Source organism: Mesoplodon mirus, assembly GCF_964341445.2.
Source record: "Mesoplodon mirus genome assembly, chromosome: 3".
NCBI classification, from domain to species: Eukaryota; Metazoa; Chordata; class Mammalia; order Artiodactyla; family Ziphiidae; genus Mesoplodon; species Mesoplodon mirus.
This window is the reverse complement of record NC_138978.1, coordinates 28,244,554-28,262,790: the sequence shown is the minus strand read 5'-3', so window position 1 is coordinate 28,262,790 and position 18,237 is coordinate 28,244,554. Positions and strand designations below refer to the sequence as shown.

Below are 18,237 nucleotides of genomic sequence, written 5' to 3'. Positions count from 1 at the left end.
GTGACCCCCACAGCCACTGCTCCAGGGCAGCCACCCTCTCCCCACTGGGGAAATGCTGCCGCCTCCCCACTTAGCTACCTGCCTCCCCCTCTCTTCTCCGATAAACATTCGAATTCACACGTTCGCTCTCATCATTCCCCTGCTTTGAACCATCAGTGGCTCCCCAGTGCCCATAGTGGTGCTTTCAGACTTTATTTTGTAGTCCCCAAGGCTTTTTGTCACACAAAATCTCATATGAACGCTCAACCTATAAAACAGATGCAAGTGGAGCTGCTCTGGCTAAGGCAAGGGTAGGGGTCCTGGAGTCCCACCCCCTTGGCCTCTGCTTTGTGCCCCCAGCCTCTCCAGGCTCCTCTAGGAACCTCCAGGCCCCGAGAAGTACAGTTTGAAAACTAACAGTCTGTTTGATAAAATCTAGTACAGGGTTTCAGGGCCCTCCTCCGGTCTCCTCTCCGCACACCCCCTCCCATCACACGGGCTCCCCAGACACCCCAGCTAGACCTCCATGTGAACACCTCCAAATCTTTTTTTTTTTTTTTTTTTTTTTGTGGTATGCGGGCCTCTCACTGTTGTGGCCTCTCCCGTTGCGGAGCACAGGCTCCGGACACGCAGGCTCAGCGGCCATGGCTCACGGGCCCAGCCGCTCTGCGGCATGTGGGATCTTCCCAGACCGGGGCACGAACCCGTGTCCCCTGCATCGGCAGGCAGACTCTCAACCACTGTGCCACCAGGGAAGCCCACCTCCAAATCTTTATCCTTCTCTGAAGTCCTCTGTGGCATGCCCTTTTCTCCTAAACCTACCCAAATCCCAGCCGTCCTTCAGAGCCCAGCACCTGCTAACTCTTCTGTGACACTTTCCCTGCCCCCGACCAGAGTGAGCTGCCCTCTGTCCCCAGCTCCCAGGGCCCCTTACTCACACAAGGCAAATAGACTGTTGCAATGCCCTTGATGGTCCTGGGCCTGTGACTCTGGCTGGACTGTGAGCTCCTCGAGGGCAGGGCCCACCCTTTTTCCATCTGGGGGAATCAGAGGCCACATAGTGCTTGGCACCTTGCTGGGATCAATGTGAATTGAATGTGTGCCCTCACTTCAGCCCACATTACTGAGCACCCACCAGGCCAGTCCTTGGTCAACCCTGAGGAAGGCGCTGGACCCAATAGGCTCTGTTTCTTCCTCGTGGAGCAGTGCAGAAAGGGGGATGCTTGGCAGATGAAGACAGATTTTCATGGGGGAGTGGTGTGTGGGATACAGTTAGGCCAGAACCGAGCTGGGGTTCGAAGCCAGCTGTCCTGACTTCCAGTAGTCACCAGCCCCTGTGGCCGGGGTCTCTTGTCCTGCTGGTGTGTGTCAGGGGGAGGGAGGGGGGCAAGGCCCCGCTGACTTTGCTGGGGGGCTCATTTCCAGGGCAGTGAAGGGATTCGAGGTCCATCAGGCCTGCCTGGTCCCCCTGGACCACCAGGATCTCCCGGGATTCAGGTGAGCATGTGCCCACTTAGCCTGACAGGTGTGTGTGTATGTGTGTGTGCTCATGCACGCATGTGTGTGTGTCTGTGTTTTAGGGGTAGGAGTTGGGTGAGGAGTGGAGGGGGTGAAGGGAGTGGAGGGGGTAAAGAGGGTGGAGGGGCTGGGTTAGGCCTCCCACCTCCTAGGGCTCCAGCACAGGCGTGCAGGAATGCCTTTTTCCCATTTCCAGGGCCCTGCCGGTCTGGATGGTCTGGATGGCAAGGACGGCAAGCCTGGCGTGAGGGTGAGATGGTGGGCCCAGGAGGGCACCCCCTTCCTTCTCCTTCCTTCTCCAAGAGCCAAAGTCAAGGGAACCCTGATGAAGGGAGTTGAATTCCACTGCCCCACACCTTTCAGGAGGTGCCGCACCTTTCCTCGGTCTGCCTCTCACCACACCCCACTTCTCTGATGGCACCAGAGCCCCCTGGCTTCTCTGTTCTCCCAGTTGCCTTAACCAGGTTGGATGAGCTGCGTCTCACCAAAGGCAGGCAGTGAAGGGAGTAAAGTTATACCCAGAAACTCAATCAGCTGCAGAAACTAGGCTGAGTGTCAGAAAGAATAGGCTGCAGACAGGGAAGGACTTGAGTGGCCCTGGCTCCTTGGATCTGATTTTGCTGGGGCATCTGAAAAGGATGGGGCCGTGGCAAAGGGCAGAGCATCAAGGTCAACCCCCTTCTGACCCAAAAGAAGGAAAACTGAGGTTCAGAAAGGGACCAGGATTCACTCAGATTGCACAGCCAGTCAGAGGCTGAGCCTGGCTTGGAATCTTCCCTGTGCCCCACGTGACAATCCCTCCATCCTGGGAGAGCTGGGGGAGGGGCTGGAGAAAGGGGGAGACTGGCGAATGAGTGGGTACAAGCTGGACAAAGCTCTTGTCTCAGCGCCCCTGGTCTCTTTCCCTAGGGGGAACCTGGTCCTGCTGGCCCCCCCGGACTCATGGGACCCCCGGTAAGTTGAGCTTCAGGAAGGAGCTGGGAGCTGGGAGGTTCCTAAGCTGGGCGGGTGCCCTGATGGGTGGGGCAGCTCAAATCCACATCCCCTGTGGACATGTTATGACTTTGGGTGGATTTGACTTGTTTAACCTGAGGAAAGAGGAGTGGCAACTGCTTGAGGTGAGGGACGTGGCAGCTCCTGCTTTTTCTTCCAGGGCTTCAAGGGAAAACCGGGCCATCCCGGCCTCCCAGGACTGAAGGTAAGGGCCTGGTGACTTCTGCCAACCGGGTTTTCTCGGCTTTTCTCAAGGTCTGACCCCGGGCAGATGCGGCAGTCTAGCCGGAATGGAGTGCCACCTGATCCTTGGCTAAGATGCCATCCCAGCATCCAGGCCTTCTGAGGCCACCGGTGCCTGGCAGACTGGGTTGGAGCTTTGCCATTTGCCAGCCCGAGGGCATCAGAGAGCCCCTGGCCGAAGCCGGGGCATGTGGCAGGACTCCTCTGATGTGGGGTCAGCTTGGGGTGTGGGAGCCAAATGGAGGTCTGGTGAGCCTCAGTTGCCCCTCTCTCCTCCAGGGTGACTGTGGAAAGCCTGGTCCCCCGGGCAGCAGTGGCCGCCCCGGAGCAGAGGTAAGGGCCCGGGGTCTGTGCATGCTGCCTTTAGATAGCCCTTGGGTTCTGCTGAGTCCAGGACACAGCCACTTCCTCCCCCTTCGCTGGCAAATTTGCAGCCTCCTTTCCTTGCCTTCTGGGGGGAGGTTTTGCCCAACACTGCACATCTTGACCCTCCTCCTCTTAAGTTTATAACCGGTTTCCTCTCCCTACGGGCTATTGGGTCATTAACCCATAAAGGCCTCGCTCTACCTTCCCCCTCCAACCATACTCATGGGCAGGGCTGGTCCCCTTTGCCCGGAAGGCTTAGGCCTAGAGGCCAGGGCTCAATGCAGCTCTTCTGGCCATTGGTGTTCCACCTGCTGTGCTCAGCGTTCTCCTACCTCACAGCCTGTGTGTGTAAGTCTGTTTCTGTGTTGTTTCTTCCTCTTTCTTCCTCCTGTAGGGTGAGCCTGGTGCCATGGGACCCCAGGGAAGACCCGGCCCCCCTGGCCACGTTGTGAGTTAATCTGTTTTCGTCTCTGTCTCTGTGAGAGTTCAGACTGTGTTGGGCTGGGTGGTGGTGGGCAAGCTGGTGATGACCCAAAAGAACTGACCGCAGCAGCAGTGCCAGCCATGTAGAGCAGTAAGGGGCTCTGGACTCACCCATCCAGTGGTTCCCCGGCTTTTCGCCATTTTCTGATTTTCTGGGCACATTCGAGTTTGCTTATCAAACAAAGATCACTCAGTTATTCAACAAGTAATTATTGAGCACCTGCTCCTCACCAGGCACTGTTTCAAGCCCTGGGCTATGGTGATGAGTGAGATAGACAAGGTCCCCTGATCCCAGAGCTTCCACACAGGCACAGCAAACAGATTAACATGGAAGGATCAGGCGGTGATGTGCTGTCATAGGGAGGGCCTGGGGGGCGACTTTATGGGAGAAGTGGCCTTTGAGCAGAGGCCCAAATGACAAGAAGGAGCCAGCTGTCGAGCAGTCTGGTGGAAGAGCATCCTGGCAGGGGTGCATCTGCTGCAAAGGGCCTGAGGCAGGGAGGGCTTGGGGAGCCCCAGAGTCAGTGTGGCGGGAGTGGAGGTCCGAGGAGGGTGTGAGCGGGAACGGGAAAGCTGAGCTGGGAGAGGACGTGTTGCAGATGGTGGAGGACCTCGGGGGCATGGGCAGGAGGGGGAGGGTGCGCAAACGACAGCAGAGGTATCAGCGGAGGGATGATGGCGGTGGAGCTGGTGGCAGTGGACAGATCCCGCAAGTGTCTGGAGGTAGATAGAGGACTTGCTCGTGACCTGGATGGGGAGGGGGCAGGAGGCGGTAGAAGGAGTGGAATCAGGGATGACTCCTGTTCGGTTCGGCTCGGGCAGCTGTGTGAGTGGGTGGTGTATTTACTGAGAAAGGGTGACTTGGAGAGGATGTTTATTAAGCAATGATGGCTTTCCCGTCCACTTTGCTCATCTGTAACACAGATGACTGCCAGTGGGCGCCTTTGTTCAGTGTGACCATGCCGAGCTGGTGGGGTTCCAGAGAGCCCTGTTGAGCCTCGCTGTACACTTTCCAGAAGGCTTTTGGAAATGTTAAGAATATTGAAGAACCCCCAAAAAGGAATTCTCGGGTCCTCATTACTATTTTTATGGATCTCAAGGTGTCCAGAGACCTTGGATTGGGGACCCCAGGTCTAGTCCCATCCCCTCCACGTTACAGATGAAAGAAGGAGTCACACACTCTGAATTGTGTCCACGTCGGAGACCTCCTGGGCGGTTGGGGGTGTGTCCTCTTCCCACCTCTGTCCATCCAGCCCAGCCCCCTGCTGTATGCCAGTCTCAGTGCTGGACATTCCTGCCTTAGGAGGCTTGAGATGAGTAGAACAGAGCCTGTGCCTCTGGAACTTTCCATCTGGGAGCATGTAGGGAAGTGCTCTGAGAGAGACCTGTGTGCCCTGGGGTTCAGAGAAAGTGTAGCTCTGACCACCAGGGCGGTGACATTTGAGCTGAGCCTCAGGGGCAGGATGTGGAGAGATGGGGCAGGCCGGAGCCCTCCTGCGTGTTTCAGGCTCATCGCCCTCCATCGGTAGGTGAGCGGCAGGAGACCAGGGAGCTTGGGGCTTCTCTGCGAGGACGTTGGAGTTGGTGCTGAGCCCTTGCCCCTCAGCCCCCGGCTGCGCAGAGGAAAGCTCCTGGTCTCTGCTCTTCCCAGAGAACAGAAGGAAGGCGGCAGGGGGTGGGGGGCGGTACTCAGAAGACCCCCAGGCCCACGTACCATGTACCTTACTCCCTCTGCACTTGCCTCTGGCTCCCAGATCATCCCCTCTGTGCGGGCCGCAGAGGTACCACTCGGCCTGCGGCAGGCATGAGGGTCTTGTGTGTTCAGGGCCCCCCAGGCCTCAGCTCTGGCACAGGTCAAGTGCAAGAGCAGAAGGAAGGAGGGTTCGGGGAAGAGAATGGAGCAGCCATAACAAGGTCAGGGCGTGTTCTTGCTGTTGGTCCTTCGCTGCCTCCGGGGCCTTATTACTGGAGCCTCTTTCCATCCCACTGACGTGGCTCTCTTTAGGGGCCCCCGGGTTCTCCAGGCCAGCCAGGCCCAGCTGGGATCTCTGCAGTGGTGAGTGGTGTGCTCCCCTTGTCCCTCCCTCCCCGGAGTTTGGCCCTGCTCTGCTGCAGGCTCCTTGAAGAGGGAGCCGGGTGGGGTGGGGAGTGAGGGCTGGAGAGCAACGTGTCCCCAGCCCCCCTCCTTCCCTGGCATCGGCCTCTCCTGCATCCAGACATCTCCCTCACTGGCCTGTGGTGAAGACCTCTGGAGAAGCCTGGAGGCCATCCCAGGGTCCTTCTCCAAGTTCAGGCAGCGCCACCTCCCCGTGTGCGGCCTTAGGGTGGGGGCTGTGGTCCCTGGCACACAATGTCTGCCTCTGGCTGCGTGGGGTTCACTCTTCCCTCTCACCATCCCCGTCTTTTTCCCTAGGGCCCAAAAGGAGACCGAGGATCCACTGGAGAAAGGGGCCTTTCAGGTCTTCCAGGCCAGCCTGGTTCCCCTGGACACCCTGGCCCCCCGGTAAGACCCTACATCTTGCAGCACAGCCCGGGGGAAAGGGCCAGTGGGCTTTGTCAGTTGCGCGCAGCCCTGCACTTCCAGGGTCTCCAGGGAAGGGGAGGCATTTAGCACGGACGATGGCAGCTCGGAGATTGTGCCTGAGGATCACGTCCTATTTGGAAGGAAGGACAAGCTGTACGAGCCAGCACTGGGCCGACCACACAGCAGACCGCTGCTTCCAGCCGTGCTCCGCTGTACAGATCCTCCCACTAGGTGTCGGACAGGGGAGACTGGCCCCTGTTCCACCCCTGCCCCCTCCCCAGGGCAGCTTGTTGGCCACCACAGAAACCCTGTAAATGTCAGGCACCAGAAACGCTGTGCCACTGCTGGAGCTCTTGCAACAGCTCAGAAACCACTCCTTAGTTTCAGCCAGAGTTTATACTAAGAGCTGTGATATATCGGTCACTGACAATGTGCTGAATGATGACCTGCGTGCTTGACATTTTGTCATTTAATCTGTACCGCAACCCTATTTAGTAGGTCTGATTGTCCCCATTTTACAGATGAGGAAACCAGGGCTCAGCAAGGTTAAGTAGGTTGTCCAAAGTCACACAGCTAGTGAGTAGAAGAGGCTGCCTGACTCCAGAACTTGCATCCGGAGCCACTCTGCGATACTTTGTCTTTCAAAGGCTCCAGACAGGTGGCCACATCAGGTGGAACTGACTGCCAGTCTCAGGGATGAAAAATCTCCCCGAGGACTGAGGCAGGGACCCAGGTCTCCTAGCCCCCAGGTCAGGGTGTTTTCCACCCAAGCAGACTTCCTTCTGGGGAGCAGTAGCAATGCCCCTGGGGCTGGTGCCCTGGAATGGGGTGGATGACTCTAGCCCATGCAGGAGTAATCGGTCGGCCCATCTGCCAAGAGGGCCGAGTCTTGCCTCCCACTCATCTGATTCCTGCTGCAGACCCTGGGCAGGCAGGTCCCGCCAACCCTCCATCCCTCCTGCCTACAGGCTCAGGAGCCTCCAGGGTCCCCGGATGAATCTGTCAGTTGCCTTGCAGTCACAGAGTCCTCTTCCCCAGCCTCCCACTAGAAATGGGCAGGGCCCTGAAGGCAGCCTCTCCTGTTTTGGGGAGGGAGCGGACACTGAGGCTGCCCTGGCCGATCTCTGGGACCTCATCAAGGCCAGAGATTCAGAGTTCACACCTTCATTCAGCAAACATTGAACATACACACAGAGCCAGGGAATGTGCGAGATGCCAGGATTTCAAGCAAAGAGCAGGGCAGGCGCAGTCTGCTCTTCCCCCATAGAGCTCAGTCAGTGGGGCGGCTGGGAGCAGGCTGGAGGGTGGGATGGGGTCTAAGTTTCCACAGCCTGTGCCTGGAGTGTCGGGGGGAGGTGGGGAGGATCATGACTCCTCGGTGGAACTGGGGCTGGCCATGCCTGGTGGGCGAGGTGAGGCATGAAATGCCCACCTGGGTTGGCACTCACCACAGCTCCATTGCTCTCTACTCCCCAGGGTGAACCTGGTGCAGATGGTGCAGCTGGCAAAGAGGTACCGTGGTGCTGGGCTTCTCCTTTTCTCTTCGGGATGCTTCTTCTTGCTTTTAGCTTTGCCCTGACCCCTCTTCATTCATTCAATAAATGCTCCCTGTACGCACAGACTATTTCTGGACAGATATACAGGAAACCGGTGCCCTTGTTCTTCTGGGGAGAGGGATTGGGGACTAGGGGAAAAGGATGAGAGTGAGCCTTGTTTTTCACTCTTTTTTTTTTTTTTTTTTTTTTTTTACCATATACTTGGCCAAAAAGAGCCAATAATAATAATAAGACTCCAAATAAACATTTCTTGGGCACCGGCTCTAGCCGGGCCCTCCCTTTCATTCTGACTTCTCACCTCTTTTTGTCTGTGACGAGAGACCCAACCAACATGATCATACACGGCCACACCCCAGGAACATGAGTCTCCCTTCCAGATGTCCCCGCTCTTGTTGGCAGGGAGGTTGGCATCCTTTCTCACACAGAGCCCAGTGGACACGGCCTGGGGACCTAACACTGTGGGAGGTCCTTTCACGGCACCTGTCTTTCCTGGACAGCTTGGAGATGCTGCCCAGACTTGATCCCTGACTTTTGCTTTCTTCTAGGGACCCCCTGGAAAACAAGGAATCTACGGACCCCCTGGTCCAAAGGTGAGTAGGCACTGGCCGGGTTTGAGAGGAGAAGCTCATGAGTTGATTAAGCCCAACTCTAAGCTCTGACTTTAGCCATGCAGAGGAGACACAGGAAGGCCAGTGGGCAGGGGAAAAAGTGGGCAGAACTTGGAGCAGCCTCGTCTCTGACAGCTTCTCACGTGGGGCTGTTCCAAGGTTCATTCACTCCTGATTGATTGATTGATTCATTCATTCATTCTGCGAGCATCTGCTTGGCCTTGCTTACCCGCCAGGCCCTCTGTCCTAGCCTTGGGCAAACAGAGGTCCCTGAACAATAGGTGCCCACTTAGTCCAGTCACACTTACACTGGAGCGTGGCAGGTTTTACCGAAGAAGATTAGACGTAGCACCGTGGGATCAGAGGGAGGGAGCAATCAGCTCAGCCTAGGGCGTCAGGGAGGCTGCACAGAGAACAGGGACATTTCAGCTGAGTAGGAGGAGTGCACCGCGGAGAGAGGAGGGGAAGGCAGTCCAGGCAGGGAGGACTAAGACACATGGCCGAGTCAGAATTATAACCAGCGAGGTGTGGCTGGAGGTGCAACGAGGCTGGAGAAGATGCGGTCAGGACCGCATCATGCATGGCCTTGAATTCCTGGCCAAGGAATTAGACCTTTGTCCTGAGGGCAGTTGGGAGCCATCAGAATTTCTAAGTAGGAAGTAACAACATGAAAACTGTCCTTTAGAAGGACTGCTTTGGGGGCAGCGACATGGGGCAACCTGTCAAGATCCTGTGGCCACAGTCCAGAGGGAGACGCTGGGGGCCAGGTAGGGGGCTGAAGACAGGAGCAGACTGCTGAGACATCGTGAGGTAGGCTTGACAGCACTCTGCAATGCTGGACTGTGACTTCCTGTCCTTGTAGGGTGACCCGGGACCTTCAGGGCAGAAGGGCCAGGCAGGGGAGAAGGGAAGAGCTGGCATGCCTGGTGGGCCTGGCAAGAGTGGCTCCATGGGACCTTCTGGGCCGCCGGGTCCTGCAGGAGAGAGAGGCCACCCTGGATCTCCGGGACCTGCAGGGAGCCCTGGCCTGCCCGGGGTGCCTGGCACCATGGTAAGATGGGGAGGCTGGCAGCCATGGGCACTGGCCCACAGAGCAGGCATGCGGGGTAGAGCGTGGACCATTTTAGAAGCTCTTGCTGACACTCTACAGGAAAGAGCATGACCCCCTTATGGGTGGTTCTTAACTGTGTGGGCGAGTTGAGGGGATTGGGGACCCTTTCCCCAGAAAAATGCACTGACTCTCGGAATGTTTTGTACTACTTTAGGGGGTTAGGACAGTGGGTTAAGTATCTGTGGGAGGCTCCTGGGACCCTTGCCTCCCTCCCCATCCTTTACTTCCATGAAGTCCATCCCCAGGGGAGATGAGCCCCAGGCTTGGAAGTATAATTGAGGCAGGTTTCTTCTCTTTCCTCAGGGAGACATGGTAAATTATGATGAAATCAAGAGGTTCATCAGACAAGAGATCATTAAAATGTTTGATGGTAATTGGCAGCTGGCTGGGTGGCAATGGGTGCTGCTCGCCCTTCCCAGCTGCTTATCCACCCCGCCCTGGCCTCCTTTTCCTTAAAGCTCAATATCCACCTCCCCCACCTGCTACTTACCTTGCTCTCCCACTTACAGGCATATGTTCAATTAGGCTTCAGCCTTTCCTGCCACCTGCTCTGTTCAGAGACAGAATGATTCCCTCCTGCCCTCCCCAAGCCCCCGCTGGAGCAGACGAGAAAATTGATATCAAATGAGTCTGCATAGAGTGAGCTCTAAATAAAGGGGCAAGCAGCAGCTCTAAGAAGGCTGCTGTGGTTTCATTTTAAGCTTTTTTTCCTGTTCATTTTTTTGTCCAACATTGACAGGCTAGGGACTGGGGAAAACATGGACCTTTCCGGAAGGGGCTAGACATCCTGCTTGGGAAGCAGACCTTGAATGCCAAGCAAGGAGTCTAGACTTTATTCTGAAGCCAGTGGTGAACTCAGGAAGGCCATTGGAGAAGAGAGATGCTGTAATCAGATCTGTGCTTCAGGAAGCTCACGGTGGAGAGCGAGGAGTGAGGTGGGGCTAGGGCACAGGAGACCACTTAAGAGATCCACCCACACGTTCCTTGCTCTGACATCCCTCTGAAGAAAGGCTGTCTTGGATTCCATGCTGGGGGCCTGTCTGTAGCATCTGCAGTCGTTCTGAGTCCCTGGGGGGCACCCTGTGACCTGTCCCTGACCTTTCTTACAGAGAGAATGGCTTACTACACCTCCAGGATGCAGTTTCCCATGGAGATAGCAGCAGCTCCAGGACGACCAGGGCCCCCAGGGAAGGAGGGTCCCCCGGGCCGGCCAGGTGCCCCGGGGTCACCTGGGCTCCCTGGTCAGATTGGTAGAGAAGGTCGGCAGGGCTTGCCCGGGTTGAGAGGTAGGTCTGCCGTCCGGTTACTGAGGTGCATACCTAGCTCTTGGGAGCAAACATGAGCATCGCATGAGGTCTGTTGTGAATATGGCATCTGCGTGTATACGTGTGTTTCAAATAATCCTACTGGGTGTGTCATTGTTCTACTCAGGGATGGGGCCTCTTATTTTATTTCTTTTGTTCCAGGATTGCCTGGTACCAAAGGTGAAAAGGGAGACATTGGTGTTGGCGTTGCAGGAGAAGCTGGTCTCCCCGGCCCCCCAGGTAGGAAAAGCCAGCCTTTGAGACCATGAACCTGGAGCAGTTGAGATGGCCTTTCTTTATGTTCCTTCTATAACATAGTTGTGTAGAACCTGAAGTAACCACAGGCCTATCAACCATCATTTAGAGTAATGCCACTGCGTGTAAAATACTCTACGAGGGCGTGTGTGTGAGTGTGCGTGGGGAGGGGGGCGGGTGTTGGGGATGCGGTGGAAGACCCAGTGCCTGCCCTCAAGTCCTAACCTGGGCTAGCACCGCGCAGTGGAAGAGAGCTGGATGTGGTGGGGCCAGGGAATGCAAGTCCAGGTCCTGCTCATCCTCTTACTGGCTCTGTGACCTTGCCGAGCCTAAGAGAGAAATGGCTAAAGCTTGATAGCCTGGCTCTGAGCTGTAGCTTCACCACTGACCAGGTGGGTGACGTCTTTGAGCCTGCGTCCTCGTCTCCAGAATGCGATAGTAGTTTCTTTCTCACGGAACTGTTGGGAAGATTCAATGAATAATGCAGAAAAAGCACTTGCCTTGTGCCTGGCACGTGGAAACTCTGAATAAAACTAGCCAGTAGTGTTATTGTTATCGCTAAACTAATGTAAGGATCAGATCAGGTCTTCATGAAAATATGGTGTAACCGGAGAAATATTTATCAAATGTAAGGTATTATTTACCATGACTATTTTCTTTTCTTGTGATCTGGGTTTCCTGATTTTCCTTCTCTGACTCCTTCCTCCCTAGGTCCTCAAGGTCCTCCAGGATACGGCAAGATGGGTGCAACTGGGCCGATGGGCCAGCAAGGCATTCCTGGCATCCCTGGCCCCCCAGGCTCCATGGGCCCGCCGGGCAAGGCCGGCCACTGTAACCCCTCTGACTGCTTTGGGGCCATGCCAATGGAGCAAGAGTACCCACCCATGAAAAACATGAAGGGACCTTTTGGCTGAAATCACCATTTCCATCAGATGAAGGACTCCATTGGGAACAAATGGCTAAAACTTATAGGATTCTGGATGGGTTGTGAATGTTTTGAGTTTTTAATTGCTATTAATATTTTTTTATCAATAAACAAAGAAACAAAACTATCTGAAATCTCACTTCCAGTGGGGTTTCTCTGGGGCTGCAGCTGCATCTCCCTGTCATCCTCCTCTTGTCACTTGGTCCCAGGGTCAAAAGAGGGCATTTCCTTCATCGTCTGTGGTCAACCAGTCAAGCTGTGGGATGCTGCTGTATAGGGGGGCCCCCAGCTCAGCTCTCCTCTCCAGATACTTCTGAGTCAACCTTTGGGCCTCTGGACCTTGTGTCCTATCCTTCATGGCACACTTCTCCAAGTCAGAGACGGGGCATCGCTCAGCCTCTTCCCATGGGTGAGCCAAAGGTGGGTTCGAAGACCCTGCTTGCAGCTGATAAAGGCCCCTCCCTATTTGCTTCCCTAAAGAAACCAGTGTTTGGTACCCCACCCACCTCTTCTTGGGTGTGACCCAAAGCCAATCCAGGTGCACCTTGGGAACTGCCACTTGCTGCTGAGGTGCATTCATGTGCCTGGCAGCACCTCCAAGCACGCACGGTCTCTTCTTGCTGCTCCAGTAATTCCATGATTAGAAAGCCTGTGCAAACAGGAGGAACGATAGGTCGCAGCCCCTGGCCCAGGCAACGAGGGACTGCTGCTTCTCCAGGAAATGACATGGAAACTCCTGCTTGTACCAGTGCATGGCCCTGTCACCAGCTCTCCTGGACGGCGCATGACATCTTTTGTTATTCTTTGTTAATCTAGCTCGTGTGGTGCTTTTCCTGTACCTCTTAGTCTAGGCCTTCAGAAACAGATTGCATCAGTGCAAAGGGGTCATGGGCAAGCCACGATCAGATCTGAATTCAATGTCCTCAAAGTCCACTGGGACTTTGGTGATCTATCTGCAGCCTCCTTCTCCATATGTAAAAAGGCTAGGAAGAAAAAGAAAAAAAAGACAGCAAGTTGAATATTACAGAAACGTTCTATCTCAAGCTTCTTCCTTTTCTGCTTTTCAGATCTCTTGTCCTGAGGGGCTGGTTGCTCTGTGAGAAATCAACAGGGCACATCCAGAGGGACTTCCAAAGAAAGCCTTTATACTGGCCCCAGCTTTCTGGAAGGTTTATTCAAGTTGGATAAACTTCAAAGGGATCACAGAGCAGGCTGAGAAATGTACCCAGAGTCCAGATGCTTATCGAAACTGCCTGAAGCCTTCAAACTGGCCGTAAAATCTCTCCTGAGCTGGCATTTCCAGCACAGCTTTGAAAATTCCCTTCTCCCATTGAGCCCCAAATACCGAGAGCTTTTCAGAACCTTTGCCCTATTTTTTTTTCCTGCCAGGAGCAGAGGTGTGCCGATGGCCAGGGAAATGAAATCAGGCAGACTCCTGAGCATGCCAAGTGCCTCACGTGATGTTTCTAGATAAAGGAGCCAATTCTTATTTTACCTCTCACCAGCAATTCTCAGTTAACCCTGATTCTAACATAAAACATTAAAAAGAAAACTCATCCTCTTTGCACTGAAGTAGCAGCCGGTTTTGGACAGCCGATGAGGACAGATGTTAAAGTGCTCCCATTGGAAGGCCAGCTTCCTTTCCACCCAGTTAGTGAAGCACTAACCGATGATGGGCCTCATGATAAGGAGCACGTTGGTGTGAGTAGAAAGAAAGGGAAGCAAGGACCAGCTGTTGCATTGAGCAGGTTGGCTTTGAAGGCCAGAGGGGGAAAATCGCTATGAGGAAACATCAAACTCAAACCCTGTGAGGACCACCAGGGAACCGATCCTTACAGAGTAAATGATGTTTTCTTCGCTTTTCTTCTTGAGTCAAATTCATACTACTCTTAGGGGGTTCTGCGACAGGCTAGGTTTAAGCTTTCATGATTTGAGTGTTTGTCTCCCTGGAGTTTGAAATTGCTGTATTCTCTTGGACCATGAAGAACCAGATGGAAAGCTGAATTTTATAGTCTCTGTTACAGTGGTCAGCAAAAAAAAACAAACAAAAAAAAATCCATGGATTTTGCTGGTAAGTTCAGGAGCTGGGTAAGCTTTTAGAGAAAGGAAGGAGGGGTGCACCCCTTCCCCTCCTTTCAGGCAGCTCTCTCACTTTCCCGCCTGTCTTCATTTCTTAGTGTAGTTATTCCAGGCTTTGAAGGCAACACACGGATCATTCAGATTGGCAATATCTAACTTGATGAGTCCATTTCCTCTTTCTACTTTGTGCTCGGAACTGTACCAGGCTCTGGGGATTCAGAGGCAAACTAGACAGACAGGATCCCTGCCTCCACAGTGTCTAGGGGAAGAGCAGAGAGTTAAACAAGCAGTTACAATAACGTGGGATGATGGGGCAGTACCAGGCGCCAGGGGAGCACAGAGCTGAGAGACCTAAACTTGTCTAGACAGAGATCTATGTAGGCAGAGGGAACAGCACATGTCAAGGTCCAGAGATGACTGAGGACAGCATGCTGAGTGATGAGAGACAGTGCATGTGGTTGGAACGTGGAGTGCGAGCGGGAGAGACAGTGGGAAGCAAGGGTTTCACGTGAGGCTGTGTCGAGCCAGGTTTGCCTAACAGGGAATTCTTAATTTGAGAAACCCTCTGCTCTGTAAGATGGAGAAAAGGCTGCTGCATGTTTATTCTGCAGAGAAAAATCCCTGAATTTGATGTCTTCTGGAATTTGCCTTCTTTTCTGTCATAATATTTTTTCCCTGTCACCAGAACTCAACAGAATCTATTTAGACTCTTCACATGTGGTCCGTTAACCCCCCTATAAGACTAGATCATTTTGTTGTTGTCCTGAATAGTTTATGGGAATAGAATGTATCAATGCAGTCTCCATATTATCCTATAATGTTAGGGGAGTGTGGCCAATTGTCTGTTGTTCTCATTTTTCTGTTGGTTCTGTGGAAAGCTACAAATCACCCTCTGATCCAAGGCATGCAAATGGAATTTAAATTTTGGAACTGGATCTAGTCAGAATCAAAGAGAATTAATTCCATAATAATTAAGTGGGTATTGGTATTCCTTCTCAGTAAGCAATACTGGAGCTTGGTGCTGAGACAGGAGGCCTAGAGGGAATGACGTGTCTCCAGGGGTGGCCATAGTTTCCAGTGGATGGTCCTTCCATTACCAAGCTATGCCTCACCTCTAATGGGTCAACCATGGGGCTTCCATGAACTCAGGGGAGTACTCTGTGCTCTAAAAAGGGCTGGAATCCAAGTTTGCCCCCTTGGGTAAAGCTGAAACAAAAACAGGAACTTCTCCACCCACCTCTGTCTGCCTCAGGTAGCTGAGGTTTTGGAAATGAGTTAATTGTTTTTCAGTCTTTGGAAGATCCTGATCTCCATTTTACCCAGCCCTCTCCAAAATAAACACACCTGGTCCTGCTGCAGGTCTTCCGAGGCACAGCCCTGGACTTGGCTTTGGTTGGTCTCTGACTGCCTGAGAGATGACTTGGATACCCTTGCCCCCAAATAGCACAGACATCCAATAGAATGTCCTCGTATGAGCCCTGTGATGGGCAGAGCCCAGGGCTGGGGCGTGAAATTCTCATAGCTTAATCCTCAGCACCTAGAACAGAGCCTGGCAAATGGTGGGAACTCAACAGGTTAATATGTTTGTGGAGTAAAATGAGCGTGCCTCACACCGCTCCAGTTTGCAAGCCAGGTGTCACTCTTCTCTCTCCCTTGACCTTCAACCCAGACTGCAGGGCTTCTTCCTTTCTGAGATTTTGCAGTTGGATTCCACCAGTTTTTTGAACTGTCTATGTGGGCGGGGTGGGGGGAGGCTAGTTTACAAAGGTAAAGAAGATAAGACCTACCAACTACTAAGTACTGAGTAGTTAAAAGGTTGTGGACCTTGCTTCAAATCCTGCCTTCTCCATTTCCTTCTGATAGTTGGAAGTCACTTAGCTTCTCTCAGCCTCAGCTCATTATAAATGGGTAATAGTATCTATGTCAAAGGACTGTGGTGAAAATGAAACAACACACTGTACTTAGCACAATGTTTGGCCCCTAGTAAGCATTCAATACAGGATACTACTACTAATAATAACTATAATAGTCATTGAACTCACGCCAGGCACTATTCTAGGCACGGAGGATAGAGGAGTGAATAAGAAACGGACAATCCTACAATATACATAAACTTTAAAGAGGACAATTCAAGTAATGACAAGTGTTATGAAAGAATGAGACGTAGTGATACCATAGATGACTAGAATGCGTGTAGGGGCAATGCTACTGTATTTGTGGTGTCAAAGAATGTCCCCCTCCCCCACCCAAGGAGGGGATATTTGAACTGAGACCTGGATGGCAAGGAGAAGCTAGCCAGTGAAGAGCCAAGGGAAGGGCATTCCAGACAGAAGGAAGAGCTAATCCAAAATCTAGAGGTGGGAATGAGCTTGGTACGTTCCAGGGGTGGAGACCAGGCCAGCATGGTTGGAGTGACCTGAGGACTGCTGTGGCAGGAAGTGGGGCTGCAGACGCAGGCAGGGTCTTGGTTATGTAGGGCCATGAAGGTCATAAGGATGAGTTTAGATGTTCTTATGAGTTATTGGAAGCCTCTGAAGGAGTTTAAGCCCAGGAGTGACATTATCTGATTTATATTTGAGACAATCATTCTGTCTGTCCTGTGAAAAATAGAATGTGGGGGAAAGAGTGAAAGCAGGGACGTGGATCAGGAAGCTATGGTCATGATCCAGGCCACAGATAATGGTGTCTTGGACTAGGGTAACAGTGCAGACCTGGAGAAAAGAGCAGATGTGGGTCTATTTTTGAACTAGAGCACAGGGAGAGAAACAGAGGCCACACAAGAAAGATCCTAGGTTTCTGGCCTGAGAGGCTGGGTGGATTTTTGGAGATGAAGGAGAGGAACAGGTTTTGGGAAACATAACAAAGAGAACTCTTGTACAGGCAGGCTAGAATATAGCACAGTGACAGTACCAAGTGCACAGGGAGGCAGGCGAGAGCATGGCTAACTCTGGAGCTGCGGGGAATGTGGGACGGCTAGGTGCAGGATGGGATTGGAACTGAGCTTTGAAGGACTGGACTTGGGAGGGCTGCTGTTCAGGGAAGGGAGTGGTTTGAGCATAAGTCTGGGCATGAACAGGTGCCATAAGCTCATTTTTTCAGATCTCTTTACGTATTGGTTTCTGACAGCTGAGGAAACTGAGACTCAGAAGTTAAATCACTTGCCCAAGGTCATAGAGTTAGCAAGTGGTAAAATCAAGATCCCCATTCCAAAGAAAGGGGGCTGAATGGTGGAACTGAACACAGGAGTACAGAGCAGCAGACAGACAGGGACTGTAAGACAGGATTGAAAAAGTGAAGGTTGGGCCAAATTGTGAAGGGCCTGGGGTGACAATGCAGAGGCTGGGCCTTATTTTGCAGGTGTAGATGAAGAGGAGCCATTGTAGGCTCTCCCGTGGGCAAGCAGCATGAGCAGCACTGATTCTGGAAAGTGCCTGGTGTTGACTGAAAAAAGTGCACAACATGAGAGTTGTGAGTTAAGTTTTATTCGGGGCAAAATGAGGACTACAGCCCAGGAGAGAGCATTTCAGATAGATCTGAAAAACTGCTCCAAAGAGACTGGGGGGAAGATCAGTATATATGTGATTTTGGTGAAGGGGGCGTACACATAGTCAAGCACATTTTTTTTTTTAAGAAGATGTTGGGGGTAGGAGTTAATTAATTAATTAATTAATTTTGCTGTGTTGGGTCTTCGTTTCTGTGCGAAGGCTTTCTCTAGTTGTGGCAAGCGGGGGCCACTCTTCATCGCGGTGCGCGGGCCTCTCACTATCGCGGCCTCTCTTGTTGCAGAGCACAGGCTCAGTAGTTGTGGCTCACGGGCCTAGTTGCTCCACGGCATGTGGGATCTTCCCAGACCAGGGCTCGAACCCGTGTCCCCTGCATTAGCAGGCAGATTCTCAACCACTGCACCACCAGGGAAGGGAAGCCCTCAAGCACATATTTTTTGCAGAAGGTTACTGCTAGTCAGGAGGGGAAGATGTCACCATGGAAGATTTTACTGCTTTTCTAGATACGAGGAGATGAAGAATTGGGCTCATAAAATCATCTCCTGAAAATATCTATCTGAAAACCTGTTCTGCCAGTTTTTTCCCAGAGCACAGACTGCCTCATTCCTGATCTCCACTCTGAACTCCTTTCAGGGGGTGTTGAAGGTCAGCAGCTACAGCAGCTCTTAATTTGGTCCTTGTAGAGGTAGATGGCAAGTGCCAATCTGTAGGTGACACTGGCGAGATGGTTAGATGGGCCAGAATGGAAAGCACCTCATAACACTATTAATTAATTTATTTAAAAAAATAC

At 52.9% G+C, this 18,237-nt stretch overlaps 1 protein-coding gene and 1 pseudogene across 4 annotated transcripts in view; both read left to right on the top strand.

Annotated features, from left to right (window-relative positions):
- COL16A1 (collagen type XVI alpha 1 chain) overlaps nt 1-12,004 on the top strand; it is a 50,801-nt gene extending 38,797 nt beyond the window's left edge. For all 3 annotated transcript variants that reach the window (XM_082614876.1, XM_082614875.1, XM_082614877.1), the window contains 15 exons: nt 1,405-1,476; nt 1,694-1,747; nt 2,407-2,451; nt 2,651-2,695; nt 3,013-3,066; nt 3,494-3,547; nt 5,588-5,638; nt 5,996-6,085; nt 7,583-7,618; nt 8,208-8,252; nt 9,133-9,321; nt 9,685-9,751; nt 10,491-10,667; nt 10,848-10,925; nt 11,652-12,004. In XM_082614876.1, coding sequence (XP_082471002.1) covers nt 1,405-1,476; nt 1,694-1,747; nt 2,407-2,451; nt 2,651-2,695; nt 3,013-3,066; nt 3,494-3,547; nt 5,588-5,638; nt 5,996-6,085; nt 7,583-7,618; nt 8,208-8,252; nt 9,133-9,321; nt 9,685-9,751; nt 10,491-10,667; nt 10,848-10,925; nt 11,652-11,854 — 1,260 coding nt within the window. In that variant the 3' untranslated portion in view covers nt 11,855-12,004. The remainder of the gene's footprint in view (nt 1-1,404; nt 1,477-1,693; nt 1,748-2,406; nt 2,452-2,650; nt 2,696-3,012; nt 3,067-3,493; nt 3,548-5,587; nt 5,639-5,995; nt 6,086-7,582; nt 7,619-8,207; nt 8,253-9,132; nt 9,322-9,684; nt 9,752-10,490; nt 10,668-10,847; nt 10,926-11,651) is intronic.
- The window catches only part of LOC309799101 (methylosome protein WDR77-like), a 460,959-nt pseudogene that overhangs the window by 248,475 nt on the left and 194,247 nt on the right, over nt 1-18,237 (top strand). The gene's annotated exons all lie outside the window — the stretch shown is intronic.